Here is a 24,381-nt window from a genome sequence, read left to right as displayed (position 1 = left end):
AAAAAAACACCCCTGTCGCCCCCTGCTCTCGCGCTAAGGCGAACGCAAGCGGCGGTCTGTCGTCAAACATAAACAGCAATTGCACCATGCATGTGAGGTATCACCGCGAAGGCCAGATCGAGTGCAGTAATTTTTCCAGTAGACCTCCTCTGTAAATCTAAAGTGGTACCCTGTAAAGGCTTTTGAAGGCTTTTAAACATGTATTTATTTTGTTGCCACTGCACGTTTGTGCGCAATTTTAAAGCATGTCATGTTTGGTATCCATGTACTCGGCCTAAGATCATCTTTTTTATTTCATCAAACATTTGGGCAATATAGCGTGTTTTAGTGCATTAAAATTAAAAAAAGTGTGTTTTTTCCCCAAAAAATGCGTTTGAAAAATCGCTGCGCAATTACTGTGTGAAAAAAAAAAATGAAACACCCACCATTTTAATCTGTAGGGCATTTGCTTTAAAAAAATATATAATGTTTGGGGGTTCAAAGTAATTTTTTTGCAAAAAAAAAAAACTTTTTCATGTAAACAATAAGTGTCAGAAAGGGCTTTGTCTTCAAGTGGTTAGAAGAGTGGGTGGTGTGTGACATAAGCTTCTAAATGTTGTGCATAAAATGCCAGGACAGTTCAAAACCCCCCCAAATGACCCCATTTTGGAAAGTAGACACCCCAAGCTATTTGCTGAGAGGCATGTCGAGTCCATGGAATATTTTATATTGCGACACAAGTTGCGGGAAAGAGACAAATTTTTTTTTTTTTTTTTTTTGCACAAAGTTGTCACTAAATGATATATTGCTCAAACATGCCATGGGAATATGTGAAATTACACCCCAAAATACATTCTGCTGCTTCTCCTGAGTACGGGGATACCACATGTGTGAGACTTTTTGGGAGCCTAACCGCGTACGGGACCCCGAAAACCAAGCACCGCCTTCAGGCTTTCTAAGGGCGTGAATTTTTGATTTCACTCTTCACTGCCTATCACAGTTTCGGAGGCCATGGAATGCCCAGGTGGCACAAAACCCCCCCAAATGACCCCATTTTGGAAAGTAGACACCCCAAGCTATTTGCTGAGAGGTATAGTGAGTATTTTGCAGACCTCACTTTTTGTCACAAAGTTTTGAAAATTGAAAAAAGAAAAAAAAAAAATGTTTTTTCTTGTCTTTCTTCATTTTCAAAAACAAATGAGAGCTGCAAAATACTCACCATGCCTTTCAGCAAATAGCTTGGGGTGTCTACTTTCCAAAATGGGGTCATTTGGGGGGGTTTTGTGCCACCTGGGCATTCCATGGCCTCCGAAACTGTGATAGGCAGTAAAGAGTGAAATCAAAAATTTTCACCCTTAGAAATCCTGAAGGCAGTGATTGGTTTTCGGGGTCCAGTACGCGGCTAGGCTCCCAAAAAGTCCCACACATGTGGTATCCCCGTACTCAGGAGAAGCAGCTAAATGTATTTTGGGGTGCAATTCCACATATGCCCATGGCCTGTGTGAGCAATATATCATTTAGTGACAACTTTATGAAAAAAAAAAAAAAAAAAAAGTGTCACTTTCCCGCAACTTGTGTCAAAATATAAAATATTCCATGGACTCAATATGCCTCTCAGCAAATAGCTTGGGGTGTCTACTTTCCAAAATGGGGTCATTTTGGGGGGTTTTGTGCCACCTGGGCATTCCATGGCCTCCGAAACTGTGATAGGCAGTGAAGAGTGAAAGCAAAAATTTACACCCTTAGAAATCCTGAAGGCGGTGATTGGTTTTCGGGGCCCCGTACGCGGCTAGGCTCCCAAAAAGTCCCACACATGTGGTATCCCCATACTCAGGAGAAGCAGCTAAATGTATTTTGGGGTGCAATTCCACATAGGCCCATGGCCTGTGTGAGCAATATATCATTTAGTGACGACTTTTTGTAAATTTTTTTTTTTTTTTTTGTCATTTTTCAATCACTTGGGACAAAAAAAATAAATATTCAATGGGTTCAACATGCCTCTCAGCAATTTCCTTGGGGTGTCTACTTTCCAAAATGGGGTCATTTGGGGGGGTTTTGTACTGCCCTGCCATTTTAGCACCTCAAGAAATGACATAGGCAGTCATAAACTAAAAGCTGTGTAAATTCCAGAAAATGTACCCTAGTTTGTAGACGCTATAACTTTTGCGCAAACCAATAAATATACGCTTATTGACATTTTTTTTTACCAAAGACATGTGGCCGAATACATTTTGGCCTAAATGTATGACTAAAATTTAGTTTATTGGATTTTTTTTATAACAAAAAGTAGAAAATATCATTTTTTTTCAAAATTTTCGGTCTTTTTCCGTTTATAGCGCAAAAAATAAAAACCGCAGAGGTGATCAAATACCATCAAAAGAAAGCTCTATTTGTGGGAAGAAAAGGACGCAAATTTCGTTTGGGTACAGCATTGCATGACCGCGCAATTAGCAGTTAAAGCGACGCAGTGCCAAATTGGAAAAAGACCTCTGGTCCTTAGGCAGCATAATGGTCCGGGGCTCAAGTGGTTAAAGCAATCTACTGAGCTGGCCAGAACCACCTCTGGCGAGAGTCTATTCCACATTTTCACAGCTCTTACTGTGAAGAAACCTTTTCATATTTGGAGATGAAATCTTTTTTCCACTAGACGTAAAGAGTGCACCTGTGTTGACTGTAAAGAGAATAACTCAACACCAAGTTCACTATATGGACCCCTTATATATTTGAACATGTTGTTCATATCCCCCTTATTCTCTTCTCAAGAGTGAATAAATTCAGTTCCTCTAATCTTTCTTCATAGCTGAGCTCCTCCATGCCTCTTATCAGTTTGGTTGCCCTTCTCTGCACTCTCTCCAATTCCCCGATATCCTTTTTGAGAACTGGTGCCCAAAACTGAACTGCATATTCCAGATGAGGTCTTAATAATGATTTGAAAAGGGGCAAAATTATCTCTCTCTCTCTGGAGTCCATACCTCTCTTAACCACTGGGCACTTAACCCCCTTCCTAACCAGACCAGCATTCGGTGCTCTCACACTTTGAATGACAATTACTCAGTCATGCAACACTGTACCCATTTGAAATGTTTGTCCTTTTTTTCACACAAATAGAGCTTTCTTTTGGTGGTATTTAATCACCGCTGGGTTTTTTATTTTTTGTGCAATAAATCAAAAAAGACTGAAAATTCGGTAAAAAAAAAAAATATTTTTTCTGTTAAAATTTATTGCAGAGTATTGGCGAGTATTGGAAGAGTATTGCAGAGTATTTGAGAGTATTGCCATAGTATGGGCACTGAGCAGTGCTGCGGGCTGGATCTGTAGTGCACACAGCGCTGCAAACTCTCTCTCCTCTCACACTGTACCGATCGGTAAAGAGGGGGGAGGGAGGAACCGGCGTCATGACATGACGCCGGTTTGTTTACTAGTGGTGCTCAGTCATTTGACGGAGCGATTGCGTGGTAAACGGCCGCCATCAGCGGCAATTTACCGTGATCCATGATGGGACCCGGCGGTCACAGATGTTCCCGGGGGCGCGCGGGAGTGCAATTCTGTAAGGACATCCACCCAGAATAAGCCAACCGTGCTGTAGCCGTCTTTCAGCTATGGCCCGATCGGCATGTGGTTAATACAAGAAAGGACTTTGCTCGCTTTGGAAACCGCAGCTTGGCATTGCATGCTATTATTGAACTTATGAGATCCTTCTCCACTACGGATTCCCCCAGTTGTACTCCTGCTAGCATGTATGATGCATGCATATTCTTAGCCCCCAAGTGCATAACTTTACATTTCTCAACATTAAACTTAATCTGCCACATAGTCGCCCAATTAGACAGTGCATTGAGGTCGGCTTGTAAATTGGAGACATCCTGTAAGGACATTATTCCACTACATAGCTTGGTGTCATCTGCAAAGACAGAAATGTTACTTTTGATCCCAGACCCAGTATCATTTATAAAGATATTAAAAAGTAAGGGCACCAGCACTGAACCATGGGGTACACCACTTATAAACTTAGACCATTCAAAGTAAGAATCATTAACCACTACACTCTGAATTCTGTCTTTTATCCAGTTTTCTATCCATTTACAAACTGATATTTCCAAGCCTGTAGATTTTACCTTACACATAAGCCTGTATCAAACGCTTTTGCAAAATCCAAGTACAGCCACCCCTCTGTCCAAGGTTTTACTTACCTCTTCATAAAAAGAAATTAGAGCTTCATCAGGAGTTTATGGTACATAAACGGTCTCAACTGTGGATGACAGAAAGGATATAGGTATAAACCAACAGGTTAAATGCAAACCATGCTACCAGTGCATGGGTGAAAAACAATAGTTGCATATGGTTATTACATAAATTACATCAATATTAATGATAGATATTCATAAGGATTATTACAATATGACAAACAAATCTCAATATCTGGACATAGTGTTAAAAAAACATATATGGATTCACAAAAATGTAGATACAACTATCTTACCAAGCCTGTTTAAAAGAAAAAGCACTGTGCATTGATTGTGAATATAGGAACGCAGAATATCGCATTTCCAATATTGAATACAGGCTTGGTAAGATAGTTGTATCTACATTTTTGTGAATCCATATATGTTTTTTAACACTATGTCCAGACATTGAGATTTGTTTGTCATATTGTAATAATACTTATGAATATCTATCATTAATATTGATGTAATTTATGTAATAACCAATAACCATATGCAACTATTGTTTTTCACCCATGCACTGGTAGCATGGTTTGCATTTAACCTGTTGGTTTATACCTATATCCTTTCTGTCATCCACAGTTGAGACCATTTATGTACCATAAACTCCTGATGAAGCTCAAGAAGTTGAGCGAAACATGTTGAGTCGCAAATTGGTATTCATCAAATGATGGGCCTTGTGTGCCGTTTCAAAAAGTGGATCTCTTTTTAACTATATGTGATTATTTGTATTTTTCTAAATAAAAACTGTGTTTTTATATAATTGTCCAGTTGCATATATATATATATATATGTATATATATATATATATATTCTTTGTAGTTCGAATTACCTTAATTAATAATTATTTTCAGCACCGTCAAAATCCCGGGGATACAATTGCCCCATCTCCTTATATATTTTCTAATTTGGGATGTGGTGCTTTAGGGAAAACTATTTCTGTCCTCTATATACTATAACAGGTGTATAGTTACTTGGTAAAGACTTTGATTCCTTTTTAAATATAGGCACCACGTTCGCCCTGCGCCAATCCAGTGGTACTATTCCCGTCATTAATGAGTCCCTAAAAATTAGATACAATGGCTTTGAAATTACAGAGCTCAATTCTTTTAGGATCCATGGGTGGATGCCATCAGGTCCAGGTGCTGTATCCACCTTTATTCTGTCTAAATATTTCTGGACCATATCACTTTTGAGCCATTGTGGATCATTCGGGGCTGTGTCAATACCACCCCCATTATGGACATGAGCTCCCTCATGCTTTTTTGTATACACAGAGCTGAAGAAAGTATTTAATTAACTTTCTTTGTCCCCAGTCACCCACTCTAGATTATTTTGTAAAGGGCCTACATGCTCAGACCTGACCTTTTTACTATTAAAATATTTGAAGAATTTTTTGGGGTTTGTCCTACTATCTTTTGTAATCCGTCGTTCGTTTTGACTTTTTGCATCCTTGATTTCCTTTTTACATATTCTGTTAAATTCCTTGTAACATTTAAACGACACTAGTGTTCCTTCATTTTTATAAGCTCTTTTCTTATTGTTTATAGCTTTTTTAACTTTGACCGTGAGCCACATAGGTTTTATTTTTAGCCTTTTAAAACTTCTTGCCCATGGGAATATACTTTGCAGTGAGGTTCCAAACAGTCTTTTTGAAGAATTCCCATTTCTGTTCCGTGTTCATCAATGCCAATATTCCCTCCCGGTCTAAATCCTGGAGAGCAGCCCTCATCCCTGGAAAATTTGCTCTCTTGAAGTTAAGTGTTTATCTTTCCCGTATGTATTTCTTGTTTACAGCTAACATCAAATGAAATCATGTTATGATCACTGCTACCCAGGTGTTCCTTTATCTGAACATTAGTAATGAGCTCTGCATGGTTTGAGATTACCAGGTCCAACAGAGCTTCATTCCTAGTTGGGGCCTCAATAAACTGGACCATAAAATTGTCCTGTAATAGGTTTATAAATTTTTGCCCTTTAACTGTCCCAGCAGTGCCATTACTCCAGTCAATTTCTGGGTAAGTTAAAATCCCCCATTATCACCGTCCCAGCCCTTGCAGCCCTTTCCATCTGTGCAAGGAACCGAGTCTCCACCTCCTCGTTAACATTGGGTGGTCTATAACAAACTCCAATGATTAACTTAGAAAAACGCACATCTATATGCAGTTCCACTCATAATGCTTCAGACTCATCACACTCTCCATCAACCAGGTCCTCTTTCACACTTGCTTTGAGATCACTTCTCACATAGAGACAGACCTCGCAACCTTTCCTTTTTACCCTGTCTCTCCGAAAGAGTGCATAGCCAGGAATAGTAATAGCCCAGTCATGTGAGGATTGAAGCCAAGTTTCAGCAATACCGATTACATCATAGCTCTCCTCATGCACCAGAGCTTACAACTCACCTATTTTGCTTGGCAGACTTCTGGCATTGGTGATCACTGAACAAACACTTTAATGCATTATTACATTTTGCTCTGGTGTTTTTCATATCATCTTTAGTAGTACAAATGGCACTAGTTTCCGATGGCTGTTTGCAACATGGGAACTTTCTTATCACCTGCCATAACCCTCCCCACATCTATCCCCATTACACCCTCCATTAAATGTCTGAAACCCTAACTGACCTGTCTGCCCGATGTAAATCTAGTTACAATCTCACAATCCTAGTTTAAATACTCATCCAGCCTTCCCATAAACCTCTCCCCCAGCACAGCAGAGCCCCTTCCATTCAAGTGCAAACCGTCTTTAGCATATAGGTTGCACCCCAATGAAAAGTCAGCCCAGTGCTCTAGAAACCCAAATCCCTCCTCCCTGCACCAGGTCTTTAGCCATGCATTCAGCTCTCTAATCACCTCCTGCCTTTCCTGTGTTGCGCATGGCACAGGCAATATTTCAGAGAATATCACCTTGGAGGTCCTTCCCCTCAACTTGCAGCCTAGTTCTTTAAATTGATTCTTAAGGAGCCTCCACCTTCCATGTATACTGTCATTGGTTCAAACATGGACCAAGACAGTTGGGTCATGCCCAGCCCTTCCCAGTAATTTATCCACCTGGTCCACCACATGCCGAACCCTAGCACCAGGGAGAAAGCAAACGATTCAGTTGAGGCGATCCTGGCGACATATTATTCTATCAGTCCTTCTGATTATAGAATCCCCTATTACCACCAACTGTCTAGGCCTACCTGCACTCCCCTCACCACCTCTACTAGATGGGCTGCTCTCCCGGCTGTTAGGGGTAGCAGTGACATCTAGGGCTGCCACCTCTGTGTTTGCCACCTCCACATCTTCACCCAACTTGGCAAATTTGTTTTGATGCACAAATACAGGACTGGCCTTCCTTTTCTGTAAGCCCCTTCCACTCCCTCTAACTACATTAACCCATCTTCCTATCTGATAATCCTGACTTGCTCCTCCACAGCAACCCTACTGACCACCTGCTCAGCGAGCAGAGGACCCCTTTCAAGGTTGTCCTTTCTGCCCAGTGTTGCAACTTGCTCCTCCAGATCTCTAATGTGAATTTCCAGAAGGGGTCTCCCTCTTTTCATACATATAGAACCCTGAAACACATGTGCCTAGCACCCATGTTGTCTTCTTTACAGGTATGGTGAACTGCCTCCCAGAAATATTCTCTCTCCTCACCGTGCCCACCTCTCACTAATATCCTTTTTAATCCACTGGTCCCTGATAGTTCACCCTTTGGACATATAACTTCTTGGGCTCAAGCCACTTTTTTCCAATTACGTCACCTTGTACACCCCATCATTCGTAAGCTGTATTCCTTCGAGGAATTACGGGCTAAGTACCAGATCCCCAAACAACTGCACTATTTCTGTCTTCAGACGAAACTTTTTTCAGTCCCTATCCCTTACTTTTTTTTTGAAAGGTGTTTGAGTTTTGCATGTAAAAACAAGTGTAATCAATACAGTGAAATAAAAAGGGAGTAACAAGGCGTCAGTTATGTTTTACAAAACATCAAATACATCCATGTGGGTCTTGGCGACCAATTGAAAGCAATGATATAAAATCACAATCACTCCCAATTCCCCCAAAAAATTATAGTATCAGGAGCCCTGTCCCTTAATTTAGAGCAATCTAACCAATTTGAGCTTGCTTGTGCCCAGGGACCATACCAACTTCATTTAATCTCTACTATTTACAAACTATTGCACAAAGCCTCTCCTCTCGCAGATATTTTTCATTCCTATATGCAGAAATGGTCTCACTTATTACAAAAACCAATCCCTCTACCCTGCTGGGACAAAATATGGGCATCTACCTTCAATTCCTTCAGATGTGTTAGTGCAGAGGGAGATGGCCGTAAAAGTACTGATATTTTGATAAAGGACCCCTTAAAATTTAGCATCGCCATGCCCCAAGTGTGTCTTCACTCTGCTGGAGATGTGACTCCTCAATTGGATACAATTTCCATATATTTTGGCAATGCCCACAGATTCAGCCATTTTGGGTCAATGTGATGTCTAGTCTTCAAACTTTAGCCAACACTCCCCTGCCACTAGATCCACTACACCAGGGGTGCCCAACCGCTGGCCCGCCACGTTTTGCTCTGAGATGGCGGGTCGACAAGACCTGATCGCGGGTACCAGTACCCACCAGCAGTACCAGTACCCGCCAGCAGTACCAATACCTCGCGCTCTGCTCTCTAGTGCATGCTTCTGTCATACTAATGCACGGAAACCCGCAATCTGGGACAGTAGCCAGCAGTGCCAGCCACCAGTACCAGCCAGCAGTATCCGTACCCACCAGCAATACCACTACCCGCCAGCAGTACCACTACCCACCAGCAGTACCCATCAGCAGTACACGCCAGCAGTACCAGTACCCGCAAGCAGTACCAGTACCCATCAGAAGTACCAGCCAGCAGTATCAGTACCCGCCAGCAGTACCAATACCCGCCAGCACTAATAGTACCCATCAGAAGTACCAGCCAGCAGTACCAGTACCCACCAGCAGTACCAGTACCCACCAGCAGTACCAGTACCCACCAGCAGTACCAATACCCACCAGCAGTACCTGCCAGCAGGCAGTACCCAACAGGAGTATCAGCCAGCAGTACCAGCCCTAGAGTACAGCCAGCAGTAGCCACAACCACCTGAGGGACAGCAGCAACCAGCTGCAGGAATCCTGAGGAAGAAGTGAAGTTCGAGGTAAGTTGAGGTGCAGGTAAACCGCTGTGCAGCCTTAGGCCCCTTTCACATGATCGGTCCGATCGGGTCTGCCTGTCTGTTTTTCAGGCGGACCCAATCGGACCCTCCATTCACCTCTATAGAGCGGCAGATGTTAACAGACTCGTGTCTGTTTACACCCGCCTATCTGCAAGCCGATCTGCTTAAAAAACAGGAGGGGAGCTGTCCTCTTCTGTCTGGGTGGATTGGAGGGCCCTTAGGGTAGAGCGGGCTGCGTCTTTATCTGCTCTACATATGCAGAATGGACATAGACCTGCCATCCGCCCGCTACGCTCATTGTGGCCCACGACTGGTTACCAAGTCGCTAAAGTGGCTCTTGCTTTTCAAAAGGTTGGGCACCCCTGCACTACACCATTTACTAGGTCTTCCCTTCCCGGGATTATGAAAAAAAATTAAACACTATTATCTTTTTATCATTTTATTGGCAGCATGGAGAGTTATCCCCATGTTTTGTGTGTCAAGAGAGACGCCCATCCATGCTTGATCACCACTATAACTGAAATAAGTAGAATGGGATATCTCACAGCCTCAGTTAACCACTTCCTGCCTGCCTTATGCATAATGACGTCCAGGAAGTGGTTGCGTTATCCTGACTGGGCATCACATAACGTCCAGCAGGATAACATGGGAGCGATTGCAAGTGCGGTGTGTCAGTCTGACACCCCACATCTCCGATCGTGATAAGAAGCCTCTGTCAGAGGCTTTTTACCACGTGATCAGCTGTGACCAATCACAGCTGATTGGTCACAGCTGATCATCACGAGAACCAGGAAGTACCAGAAAACGGCATTTCTCGGTTCGCACTGACAGGGAGAGCCGATTGGCAGCTCTCCCTGTCAGAGGGGGGGTCTGTGCTGATAATCAGCACATTGATCATCAGCACAGCCCCCTTAGATGTGCCCCCTGAGCTGTCAGTGCCCCAATTAAAATACAAAGTGCCAATCAGTGCCCACAGTGCCAGTCAGTGCCCAGCAGTAAAACCTGTCAGTACCTAAACATTAGTGCTGCCCATCAGTGCCGCCAGTCAGTGCCCATCAGTGCCGCCAGTCAGTGCCCATCAGTGCTGCATATCATTGTTGCATATCAGTGCCCATCAATTCTACATATCGGTGTATCCTCATCAGTGCCACCTTATCAGGGTCAACGCACCAGTGCCCATCAGTGTCGCCTCATCAGTGCCCGTCAGTGAAGGAGAAAACAAAATTTTATAACCGAAAAAAAGAAAAACTTTTTTTCAAAAATTTTAGTTTGTTTAGCAAAAAATAAAAACCGCAGAGGTGATCAAATACCACCAAAAGAAAGCTCTATTTGTGGGAACAAAATTATAAAAATTTTGTTTGGGTACAGTGTAGCATGACCGCACAATTGTCATTCAAAGTGAACGCTGAAAATTGTCCTGGGCGAAATTTAACAAAATATGGGAACTATGGGATTTATCCGAATATGGATCTGAGCCTTCTTTTCTCTGATACATTGCTTGCTTATACATCCCCCTCCCTTCTCCCCCCATCTAAATACATCCTAGTGCTGCTTCGAGAGAATATTATTATTGATTTTGCTAACTCTTACTGATCCAACTCTCTCTGGATACTGAATGTTTACAATGTATACTATAGTTGATAAACATATATGATATGCCTCACGTTTTGTGACAATTTCTCAACATTTTTTGTGTTTTACTGTTTTTGCTCACATTTTGAATGCAGTTACTTTGTATATGGTTTTCCATAAGAAAAAATATATGGAAATGTTCTTATATGTTGAATACTCCTTAATAAATACATAATTATAAAAAGGAATCACTTTAATTCTGCCTTCCTCTGGTCTGCAGCTGGGGGCAGGGATAGAAAACTGGATTTCTGACTTGCTGACCTGTCCATTTTTTGGAGTACATCAAGGGACGCAGAGACCCCCCCCCCCGTGTTGGGGTGTATAGCTTTCTACAAAACTAAGGTCAATTTGCCTCTGCATGATGGTTTTGGGTAATATAGTTGCCTTGTTCAAGGCAGTTCCCTTTGCTCAGTTGTGTTTCAGATATTCGCAGCGGAATATTCTGAGGGCATGGGACAGGCAACACTGGAATGTCCTTACTTCCCAGCACTTGACAGTCTTCTAAACTGATGGTTGCATCTTCAATGGTTGGAGAGAAGTATCTTCTCCTCCAGGCTTGGAAAGTGCTAATGACAAAACTCTGGCTTAACAGGTTTGGGGGGGATGTGGATGGTGAAACTAGCGGCATGTAGTACAGCCTACCTAGCATACAATGCCCATAGAAGGAAAATATGGATATTGAGACGGACGGGTGTACCCCTGGGAGACAGCCTGGCACCCGGCTGTCTCCCAGGGGTACAACCGTTCGTCTCAATATCCATATTTTCCTTCTATGGGCATTGTATGCTAGGTAGGCTGTACTACATGCCGCTAGCTTTGCTTAATTTCATTAAATACTTTTCCCTATTGGATCCTGGATGCTCCAGCGTTATCTTTCTGGTGGTTATTACTACTTTTTTGACACGAGACACACACCTGCCCCTGCTGTAGCAACATTTAAAGCTCACTTACTAAATCAGCTGCGCGCTGTCTACCTTTTCACAGCTTGCTAGAAGCATTCCACATTTTTGGAAACCTTTCGGCTATTGGAGATTTGTACATGAGACCTAGTCCACCCTAAGACAGTGAGATTTGTTCTCCCTTTTCTTTGTTACGTCTCTGAACCTTGATCGTGTCCTGAAGAAGCCTAATGGCAAAACGCGTAGATGCACAAGGGCTCATTGTACAAACTGTATAACTTTATATGATTTTTAATCTTTTTGAACACTGTGATTATACCATGTACGTTTTTCAATAAACCTAATTTTTGTTACTTCTCCATTGTTTCTATGCCTTAAAAGTCCAACCTTTTGGTTACTTGTTTAGTACACCATTTTTCCTCCCTAGATGGCCCAAAATGGGAGCCAGGATCTCTGTAAATACTTGCGGGGCTGTGGGCTGGCTGAACATCAGGGTCCCAAACTGAAAACAATGGTTTCACTGTAAAATCGTAGGACCCTCTGATGTGGGGGAAAAAAAAAACAAAAAAAAAAACAAAAAAAAAACAGTTAGACTTACCGGTGACAGTATGTCTAAGAGCATTTCAGGAGCACAGCTCCACCCAAATTTGGGAAAAGCTTTAAGGGACCCAAGCCTGTTCCTGTCCAATGCCCAAAAAAAAAAAATAAAAAAATAAAAAAAATCGACCAGAGGTTCCTGAGAGAACGTTCTCTCAGGGAAAACTAACAATGCTGCCACTGCGGTATCTCTTAGAAAAATTTAAGTTTAATAATCACAAAATATGAAAAAAAAAAAAGTTACCCTTCTACTGGCCTCCAGTCACCACCCTCAACCTCTGATTAGAGGTATCCCAACAGGGCAGTTTCTGCGCATTTGCAGAAACTGCTCAGCGGAAAAAAGATTATAGGTGTGAAGCAGATGACCTTTACCGAAGATTTTGCGATAGGGGATTTTCTCAAGAGCCTCTCGCAAAAAGACCTCAGCGCAGAAACAAAGTGAACTTCCTAAAACAAAAAAAGCCACACCTAAATAAAGATCAACCTGCCCCAGTTTGTGTCATTACCAGATACGGAACACAGTGGGAATATGTGCGTGCAATAGGGGTGTTGAAAATGATCAGCGCATCGATGCATCACTATGCTGCCCTTCCTGATTCGGCATCAATGTGGTATCCAGCATAATTGATTGTGCATGACATCATTCCGGCTCCTACCCCTCCCCCCGCACAGCAGTGTCTTTGCTGGAATGACAAGCCGCCGTTCGGCTGGCTTCGCCTGGCGCCGTTCCCCCTCTCTTTGCATAATGTAGCCTCAGAGTGCTGCCCCCACCCATGCTCTCCCCCTCCTCGGATATGGACAGTGACACCGGTCATCTCCCCAATGGGCGGGCTCAGAGCCGCACAGGGCTGTGACACACAGATCACTGCAGCTGTCTTATGATCCGTGGGATAAGGCATAGAGTCGGCTTCAGGAAACGAGCTGCGAGGAGAGAATGGGGGATGGTAGGAGTGCTCCGGAGGTGAGAGATCAGCCTGTCATGCTTGATTAATGCACGGGGCGAGTGTATAGAAGTGGCGCATCCCCCACCTGCTGCACCTATCCAGTGTGTGTGCTGGTTGCCTAACACATTGGGGTCTGTACAGTGCGCACACTGTCTAATTTCTTCGTGAGATTTCCCTATCATCTCTCCCCTCTGGAAACATCCACTGATCTGCAAGCAGTATATTTCTTGCTGATTGAAATGTCTTCCTTTATTTTTGCAGTGATGTGTACCTGTTTACTATCCAAGTTGCTGCCAAAAGACTCAACGGTTTGTTAAAATGATACTAAAGGGTATTATTTTTTCTTTAAAATAAAAAGATATCATACTTACCTGCTGATCTCTTGTATCATGTTCGCAGTCTCTGACCACCTCCTGTATCATGTCCGCAGTCTCGGACCATCTCCTGTATCATGCCTGCAGTCTCTGACCATCTCCTGTATCATGCCTGCAGTCTCTGGCCATATCCTGTACTAAGTCTGCAGTCTCCGATAATCTCCTATTATCATGTCCAAAGTCTCTAATCATCTCCTGCATCATGTCTGCAATGTCTGACCATCTCCTGCATTATGTCTGCAATGTCTGATCATCTCCTGCTTTATGTCTGCAATGTCTGATCATCTCCTGTATCATGCCTGCAGTCTCTGATCATCTACTGTATCATGTCCACAGTCTCCGATCATCTCCTGTATCACGATCATAAATGTCTGATGATCTCCTGTATTATGTCTGCAATGTCTGATCATCTCCTGCATCATGTCCGCAGTCTCCGATCATCTCCTGTATCATGTCCGCAATGTCTGATCATCTCCTGTATCATGTCCGCAGTCTCTGACCATCTCCTGCATCATGTCCGCAGTCTCTGACCATCTCCTGCATCATATCCGCAGTCTCTGACCATCTCCTGCATCATGTCCGCAGTCTCTGACCATCTCCTGCATCATGTCCGCAGTCTCTGACCATCTCCTGCATCATGTCCGCAATCTCCGATCAACTCCTGTATCATGTCCGCAGTCTCTGATCATATCATGTCCGCAGTCTCTGACCATCTCCTGCATCATGTCCGCAATCTCCTATCAACTACTGTATCATGTCCGCAGTCTCTGATCATATCATGTCTGCAGTCTCTGATCATATTTGTAATGTTTACTTCTATTCTATTCACGCATCTGCAGTGCAGCCTAGGCTGCAGAGAAAAGCAAGTGAGAAAACCACAAAGCAAAACAGTTGCACTCTTCCAGGACTTTATTAACTCACAGACTGGACGTCACAAAGTGGGGTGTTGTGGAAATTTTTATTAATGTATATTGTCCGATGTCTCCCAGCGTCAGTTTTGCTGCAATGCTCTCATGTGAGCGCGTCCGCACATACAGACACCGGTGAAAGACTGTTGATTGCGGAAACCTTTCCGTAGCCACCTCATGGCGACTGCATCTATACTCCCAGCAAACAGACCCGCGCACATGGGAATAGTATAATCGTACAAAACATGGCTCGCTGAGCCTCGTGTAGTACAGTTTGCGCCAATAGTAAACGGAGGGAATATGCACACGGTCCTGATCAGAGTAATGTTCGCAGCGTGTTGTGTAATGTTTGCACCCGGCACAATGCTAGAAGCATTGTCTTGGATACCTGCGTGCGCATTTCAGTGGGAAACAAACCATACCACACAACACAAACCATTGCATACGCCACTAGCTGATATCTATTTGAATGTACACAAGTATCCGATTGTTCCTTTATGAAGGTATACAAGTGTCTGATTGGCAAGCCACCACCTCTTTGTTATCCCTTTTTAGCCCTATAAATAAATTGGACCGTCCTAGGTCACTAGGACAATATACTGACCTCCCAACGTGATACCAGCCTTTGGGTCTGTATTACTTGGTTTTATGCAAGCGCATTTCCCGGATTATACTAAAGAGCTGTAACTGTGCTTATTAGCGCAGCGGAATTATTTGATTATAGGCGATGTTCATAATTTCCACAACAGGGGTAAAGCAGGATAAAAGCTTGATGCGTTTCACGCCGAATCAGCACTTAGTCATAAACAAATGAGAACTCAAGGTCTTCAGTCTCTTTCTCAAAAAAGAGACATCAGGGGTCTGTTTAGAGCTTTGATATTTCACAAAAGACCTCCTCCCCCCCAATAAAAAGTATAAAATAGAATAAAAAAACAAACAAAAAACAGACAGGCCTTATTCACACAGGGCATATAACAGCGTACACCCTTGCGGGGCAGTATTTACCTACATGGGGATGCACAGGTGCTCTGTGAATCCCTGTGCAGGCAGTCCCATTGATGTCAATTGGTATGTAGCAACTGCTCAAACATAGCTACTTGTTCCCAATTTGACATCAGTGTGAGTCGGGGGTTCATGTGTGCATTTTGGGGCTGTCCATCCACACCCACATGAATGTTAGATTGGGAGCTGCCCGTGCAGCCGCTGCATCTTAATTGACATGCATGGGGATGCACAGAACACACCTGTGCATCCCCGTGTGGGTAAACATAGCCCTCAATGTGCATACACTTTAGTACCTCCCATGTGAATGAGGCCTTAGTAGGAAATTAGCAAGAATTTTTTAAGTTGTGTTGGGTTTGTGTCATGTGCATTCACAAAATATATGGTTTGGGGGTCTCTAACAAACTCTAAAAACTGGTCTCTAACAAACTCTGAAAACTGTAAATTAAACATGATGACCTCTGATTTTTAGAGTACATTTTTTTTATTTAAAGTTTTGCGCACCTTCAGTTTTAGCCATTACAAAAATGTGCAATATAATTTACAAATATTTATTAACTCCATACAGTTTTGTCTTAATTTAGTTTTCTTTTAATTTTAACCAGAATGAAAGCATATAGTTATCTATACAATAGCCTGAGCAGTGAGTAGCAGTAAGACATCAGTAGATCTGATCTATATTCTGTTTGGATCAAGTACAGTGGTATACTGGACATACTTATCAGATACGCTGAACAAGAAAATAAATTACACAAACCTGCTCAAATTCATCAGTTATTGTCTTAGGCTCCTCGTGCCTTTGAAACCACATCATGTATTTGGTATGAAACCTCCAAGACTGTTTCTTCAATGCTTTAGCAGCTAAATACTGTGCTTTAGTGCCCTGAAAAAGGAACAAGAAAACAAAAAACTTGTGTGTATGTCAAGCCAAAAACCTGTTAGATTTTCTCTCACTTCCTGTTCTGTGGACAACAGTTTTATCAGAAGAAAACGAAGGAAAATCTGCAACAGGGACACACACAAAAATGCAAATACAACAGGGGTTCAAAGTCTTCCCCTACTCTTCTAAAGAAAAGAATTCCTGGTTTTGTTGCTGTTGAGTGCTCCCCCTCACTGCCTATCATGGTCTGGATTGCAGTAGTTTTAACCCTTTTCCACTGTCTAATATTAGGAACTAAATTTTTTGCTGGACAAACTTTTAAATTGGTTACACACACCCATACACATATTAGTGTGTTGCTGTTCCCTTTGAATACATTCATTTTAAATGGCATCCCAAGGCACTAAAGGAATGCACATCTCTGATACATCTGCACTGCAGCTCACCATGCATAGTATTGTGCTATATATTGAAGAATAGTTCAGGTGCATTTTTTGGTCCATGGGATATATTGGCAGGCCATTCGAATTAAAAATTTGCCTTGACATGGACGCATTAACGCACCAGACTGGAAAGGTCTGAATAGGTATCTGGGACACTCAGGCACATTTTCTATTAATACATCTAATATACATTTCACCCGGTTATTATGGCAGCCTACATATATTGTTTCCTTTATATATCCTCCATCAAAGTACTGCTACACCATCAACAAAACACTAATGAAAAAAGAAGGAAAAATAATCTCTCAATATTGCCAGCTGTGGGGTTATGGAAGAACTGTGCAATCAAACTCCCTTTTAGCCAATAAAATAGGATTTTTGACTTCTTGTAAAATTCTTATCTTGGCGTACATTGAGAATACTGGTTAAAATAATTCTGGTACATTGAGTTATGTCGTTGCCTTCAAAAGATTGGACACTGGCAAACAAAAGTTGCAGGTCTTCTACAATGTAGATAAGGATTTTACTGCAAGTCGGAAATTCTGCATCTTAATCTTACATTCAGGGACAGAGGATGAAGTATCTCTGGTACATTGAAATATCCAAAAGCAATCCAACTGAGGGATGGGCAACTAGGCAAACTCACAGGTCTAGAACTTCACTCACAACCTAGAAACTCATGTCTCAGAGGAGATTACAATGAGGCAAGAAACCTTTTTAGTATGAGTAGACACAGGAAGATCGCCAATAGGTTCAAAGGGTGGTTTCCGACAAATCAACAGAGCCATATTGAGATCCTAGGGTCCTAGGGTGTCTCTGGGGAACATACAAGAGAAATGTATGTGACAACTGTGAGTGACAACTTTTATGAAGGCTTTCTCTAAGGTGTGAGAGGTGCTTTTTGAAAGTGAATTGCTATGGCTGAGACTTAACCCTTTATGTTACTCAAGGCCAAATGTTAATCTGGAATGGATTGAAGAGACAGGATTCAGGCCATGGTGTATTTTTGGGATATAATTTTCTTGCCTCGCACCACGGGAATTATGCACTCTAGATACAAATAGCAGACTTTGTGAGAAGTCGATTTCTTTGCATTTAGAAGTGTAGGTTATTCTAAAATAGGTAGGCCCCTACCCTTCAGAACTTGTTCTTTAATGGCCTGGCTGTTAAAGCCTAAGTTTACTTATGTAATAAAACATTTAAACCTACTCACTGGGCATTCTTCTACCACTTCTTAATTAGACGTCTCTTTTTCAGCCCTTTGATCAGAATCCATCCCATTTTAACCAGCTACTGCACACATCATTTCCTATTTACCACTTCGTCCCATATGGAAACTGACAATGTTATCACTGGACATAGTGTACATCTTCCCTCTCTTTTCCATATAGCGCCACAGCCCTCTTCCACAACACTACCCCCACAGACAAGCTAATGAAACCTCTACAAAATCTAAAGGGATCAGTGTCTATCTTTGGGCATGTCTTATGAACAGTACAATATTTACTGTAAGCTAGAGAACTGTGTACTGCTAACTTCCATACATTTCTCCTTACTCTGTCTTGTAGTTATCAGGAGCAGACAGTTAAAAAGTGTCCACAGCAGGTTAAACACCAAATTGCTGCTAGACCTACCTGAGGATTTATTGCTGTATAAATGATGAAAATCAAAAAGTACATTGAAAAAGAGAGAGAGGGAGACTTATTAAAAATTATACTATAAGGTAAATAAGGCATTTTAACCACTTCCATACCAGGCTAATTCTGGCACTTCTCTCCTACATGTACAAATAATAACTTTTTTGCTAGAAAATTACCCAGAACCCCCAAACATTGTATATCTTTTTTTAACAGAGACCCTAGGAAATAAAATGGCGGTCGTTGCAACTTTTTATGTCGCATGGAATTGGCGCAGCAATTTTTCAAACAAGTTTTTTATGGTATAAAAACGGTTTCACAAAAAAAAAATAAAGAAAACACTAAAGTTAGCCCAATTTGTTTGTAAAAAGATACCCAACATGTCACACTTTAAAACTGCGCACACTCATGGAATGGCACCAAACTTCGGCACTTAAGAAACTCTTTAAACATTTTTACAGGTCACTTGTTTAGAGTTACAGAGGTCTCCAACATTCGCAGTGATACCTCACGTGTGTAATTTGAATGCCGTTTACAAATGTGGGTGCGGCGTACGCATGCGTTCGCTTCTGCGTGCGAGCACGCAGGGACAGGGGTGCATTCATCTTTTTATTTTTACACTTTCCCTTTAAGGTTTTTATTTTTGATCACTTTTATTCCTATTACAAGGGATGTAAACATCCTTTGTAATAGGAATAGGGCATGACAGGTCCTCTTTACAGGCTCTCCTCTAGCCTGGAAAGACAGATTAAAAAAACAAACAAAAAAAAAAAACAAACAAAAAAAACCCCCACAATCTCAGCCTTTTCAGCCCAATACACGGCAGTGTATACAACTACGGGGGGCCTGAAGTGACATCATAACGTTGCGCCCGGCCTCCGAAGGTCATGACAGGGACTATCTGGGACGTCCCCTCCCGCCGCCTATAAAAACAATAAAGAGGCCGAACAGCCGCTATGATTGTTTTCATGTTGCAGGGAATCGCCGGCGGAAAATAATATCTGAATGATGCCTGCAGCTGCAGGCATCATTCAGGTATCCCTACTCAAAGCCCAGGACGTCATATGATGTACTGCGGACGGGAAGTGGTTAAAGTCAGTGACCAAGAGACAGAATGGCAAATTGGTAGCTAGGACAGAAGATCTGGATGATTAGGGAGGGCTCAAAGAGTCTGCCAATATCGTAGTACCATGTCAACCAATGACAATCACCAAAATTGCACTACATATCAATCCTGTGGAAGGAGTGTCAGTGAAGGAAAGGGTAGATCAGATTTTTCATGACAAGTTTCCATGCTTGGGATGTGCAGGGTGTACAGAGCTGCCCAAGTCTCGACCTGATTTGTTTCTTTTTAAGCCATTAGACTTTTGGTTCCTCTCTGATGGTCGATTTAAGGAACTGACATGGTATTGTCTGACTGAATCCTGTTCAGATTAACTTGAAGTCCAGTGAAAACGTCAAGTGTTGAATTACTGGATTGCTTTAAGTTCCAGAAGCTCTGGGAGGGTGTCTAGCAATTCTACCTAGCCGGACAGGCTGGTAGCCATCATGAGGACCAGTGGGAAGAGGGATTTCCCCTGAATATAGTGCTGGACACGTAATCCACCAGGCCAGGGTAATTCTAGATTTGTCCAAAGACTCAGCCTGCTTTTCCCATGCTGACAGAATGTTGAGTTGCAATGGTCTGGAAAAAAATTGGCCATATTGAACTGCTCTGAAGGAGGCCACCAGTAAGCCTAAAATGCTCATGGAAAAATAGAGGTTTGGTTGGCTCCCCAACTGCAGTGTCTGTAATATGGGAGCGGAGCATTTGCAGCATTTCCTGTGCAATTAAGAACCTGCACATAAAAATAGCCAGGTGCAGGTCAGGGCAATTTAAGCGATGGACCTTTCCTGCACTGACTTCTGGAGTTTCAGGATTCATCCGATCCTCTGCAGAGTTTAAAAAGTTTGATGGACATTGCCTGACAAAGTGTATCAACTGTTCCCTTCAGTAAGCATTCAGGTAATTCACCATGGGAATGCCCTGAGTGAAGCGGAGCAAGTACAGGTGTTAGTACTTTGGTGAAGACCCAAGTGTATTGGACAGACCAAAAGGGGCAGGTAAAAAATAGTTAATGTTAGGCCCTCATTGCAAAATGAATAAGAACCAGAAAGATGGGGACATGCAGTTATGCATTTCTGATGCCCACAGAAGCAAGAATGCCTCCCGAGCAGTCCTTGGTGGAAAACGGGAGACCCTTCATGCCTGGATTTTATATACGCTTACCTGAGTATTTTAATATGCAAGTTGTCCTTTATCTTATCTCTAATAAATTGAGGTGTTTTTAATGCTGCACTTAGTATGGCGCCCCTCTGTTTTTTATTATGTTCACAGAGTTTCCGGTTTTGCTCTTAAAGCGGAAGTAAACCCATTCATAAAACAGTCTCTATTCTGGCATGTGCCGGAAATGTAACACTCCCATTGGTTGTGCTCTCAACCATCCAATGGCTGGTGTCATACCTGATCACATGTGCAGCATCATGGCAGTTGTAAATTAAAAAGAGGCAAAGATGGCAGCTTCCTTGGCTGAAAATGATTTGCGGAGGGGGGGTTACTTACACTTTAATAGTGCTGTGGTCGATGTGGTGTTTGGTCGCTTTTTTGACATGATTGCCAATATATGGACAGTTTGCTTGACTTCTATGGACTTTTAACCTACTAACTATATCCCTCCAGCACCATTTTTTCCCTCCTGGATGGAGGAAAGCACTGGCTTGGGAGATCCCATTTGAAATTTTTGTAACCGAAGGTGTTGATCACCTTTATATTCAAAATGGTGTGAATGCCCCTTTTGCTTTTGGAAACTGAACAGGTTTGAGAAAAAACACCTGGAACTTTTCCTTTTCTGCGACATGGAGTATGACCCCTTGAAAGAAGAGGTGTGCCACCCCAGTGTGTAGAAGTCTGCTAGGTTTGACAACATGAAAAGGAGAGAAGGTAGGGACTGAAATTCTAGTTTATAGCCCCTGGAAACCACAGTCTGGACCCAAGTGTCCAAAATGTCTTGGGACCAGGAGACTGTAAGGGCCCTTTCACACTGGAGAGGTTTGCAGGCGCTATTGCGCTAATAATAGCGCCTGCAAACCGACCCGAAAGTGTCGCTGCTGTCTCTCCAGTGTGAAAGCCCTCGGGGCTTTCACACTGGAGCGGTGCGCTAGCAGGACGGGAAAAAAAGTCCTGCTAGCAGCATCTTCGGAGCGGTGAAGGAGCGGAGTGTATACCGCTCCTGCCCATTGAAATCAATGGGGTAGCACGGCTATACCGCCGGCAAAGCGCCTCTGCATAGGCGCTTTGCGGTGGTTTTTAACCCCTTCTCGGCCGCTAGCGGGGGGTAAAATTGCCCCGCTAGCAGCCGCATACCGATGGTAAAGCGCCGCTTACTATAGCGGAGCTATACCGCCGACGCCGCCCCAGTGTGAAAGGGGCCTAAAGGACAACAGAATGCTCTGACAAGTGGGGGAATCTGCTTATTGCGAGAAGGACTTGTCTAGGATATACAACTGAACAGAGTCCCAGGTTTTGCATCTTGGAGGTCTAGAAAGGCAAGGTACTCTTCTTAGCCTATAAAGAAGGTTTGAGGCTAATGCCCCGTACACACGGTCGCACTTTGACGTAAAATGTGCGATCGGAGCTTGTTGTCGGAAATTTCGCCCATGTGTAGGCTCCATCGGACAGTTTCCATCGGAATTTCCGTCGCACAAAATTTGAGATCTGGTTCTCAAATTTTCCAACAACAAAATCCGTTCGCGCAAATTCCGACGTACAAAGTGCCACGCATGCTCAGAATCAAGCAGAAGAGCAGCACTGGCTATTGAACTTAATTTTTCTTGGGTCGTCGTATGTGTTGTACGTCACCGCGTTCTTGACGTTCGGAATTTCCGACCAACTTTGTGTATGCAAGACAAGTTTGAGCCAACATCCGTCGGAAAAAATCCATGGATTTTGTTGTCGGAATGTCTGATCGTGTGTATGCGGCATTAGTGTTCTTTTGCTGGATTACTTCTCTAATAAAAGTTGTCCAGGGATATGCCAAAGAGGCATTTCTTATCAAAGAGCAAATGCAAAAGGCGTTTCTAGCCCTGATGTTCCACAGACAAGCATTTAGGCCAAAGGTTCCTCTGTGTGTGTACAAAAGGAGATGCACTCTTGATGTTAGGAGGCATATCTTTGCTAGTGTGCCAACACAGTAGAGTAGGGCCACAAGCATGAGCTCAAGCTGTTGGGAGAACAGAAGGATCTTTAGAATAGATCCAGAATCCTGACACATATCCTTGGAAAAGATGTCAAAGGTCTGGTAGATGGACATAGTCACAATTACAGGATGCAAGGCAGAAAGACTTTCAAAAGGGATTCAATTCTTTTATCCAAAGGGTGTTTAAATGCTGGTGGGTTCACTAAAGGCAGAGCCCATGTTTAAGGAATATTTCCTCAATAGGATATTGCTGGGTAAGGCATCTGGGAGAACACCTTATCTGGATTAGGCCATTTACCATACAAAACATGTTATGGTAGTTGGTGCAAGGAAAAGGTTTTAACTGTTTGGGGCTTATAAGAGAACCCAAGCTCGGATCTTTAGGTTGTAAAGAAGAAAACGGTATGGAAATCAACTTAGTGAGTAAACACCAAACACTCATCTACTCACCCCAATTAAAAGGTGGGGCTTAGGGGCTGACAGCACATGGAAAAAACACAAATCTATACCAAGGAAGATGAGCATAGAGAAAGAGGCCACATATAGAGCCACAGAGATATAATATCTGAATGGATGCAAATCATATAAAGAAAATTGGAAAAAGTATTAAATGTTTGATAAAAGTATCCAAATACATAAAAGCATAAAATCATTACAACCTCCACCGTTCACCATCTAATGACAACGTTGTCGGTAGACAAATACAGACTAACAAATAGGGGAACGTCCTCACTGCACGCGTACCATAGTATGAGCCATAAAAAGCACTATAAAATAAATGTGCAATGTGGCAGCAAACACTGTGGGGCCAGGCAGTCCTTATATGAAAATATTGCGGAGGGGCAGGAGCCTGCACATTTCAGGATAAAAAAAAAAAAAAAAAAAATCAAAAGGATCCGACATTTAAAAATCAAAGGATCAGAATCTGCAGTCTATGGCTATTGGGAACATACGGCAGGAAAGGTTTAGAATAAAAGCTAGTAAAGTTCCACCTCATAAACACTGATATTTGCAGAAATCCGGAAAGCAAATAGAAGAACTGACATCATGACAATCAAGCAAACGGAGCACAATCGGCAATAGGTATACATATATTGTAGTGTATTTTACCCAGATGTGAGGGTAGATGCTCTGCAGATGATAGATGTTATCAGTCTTCCGTGCTCGGTTATCCACAAAGATGACGCTAGCAATAGTGTTCAGTGGACTGGAAATCAGTACAGCTGAGCGAGGGATCACCTCATTTTCCTATTGGGCTTGTCGCAGCATATGCCGTACCAGGAGTCCCGTCACCAAGGCTGAATGGGGAGTGACTCAGTAACCACTTCAGAGATTGTAGGCTTGTGGATAGCCGCTGGATGTGGTGACCCAAAGTGCCATTGTCCCGCACTAACATGCCCAAAGTCGTCCTGCCGTGGATCCCAAACGATGGTGCGAGGT

The 24,381-nt window shown here is 42.7% G+C and overlaps 1 protein-coding gene across 1 annotated transcript in view; it reads right to left on the bottom strand.

Annotated features, from left to right (window-relative positions):
• The window catches only part of CNOT3 (CCR4-NOT transcription complex subunit 3), a gene marked incomplete in the record, with an annotated part of 468,179 nt that overhangs the window by 10,200 nt on the left and 433,598 nt on the right, over positions 1-24,381 (bottom strand). Inside the window, 1 exon segment of the mRNA XM_073602305.1 lies at positions 16,504-16,629. Coding sequence (XP_073458406.1) covers positions 16,504-16,629 — 126 coding nt within the window.

This window comes from Aquarana catesbeiana, linkage group LG10 (genome assembly GCF_042186555.1).
Source record: "Aquarana catesbeiana isolate 2022-GZ linkage group LG10, ASM4218655v1, whole genome shotgun sequence".
NCBI classification, from domain to species: Eukaryota; Metazoa; Chordata; class Amphibia; order Anura; family Ranidae; genus Aquarana; species Aquarana catesbeiana.
This window is presented reverse-complemented; position numbering and strand designations above follow the sequence as displayed.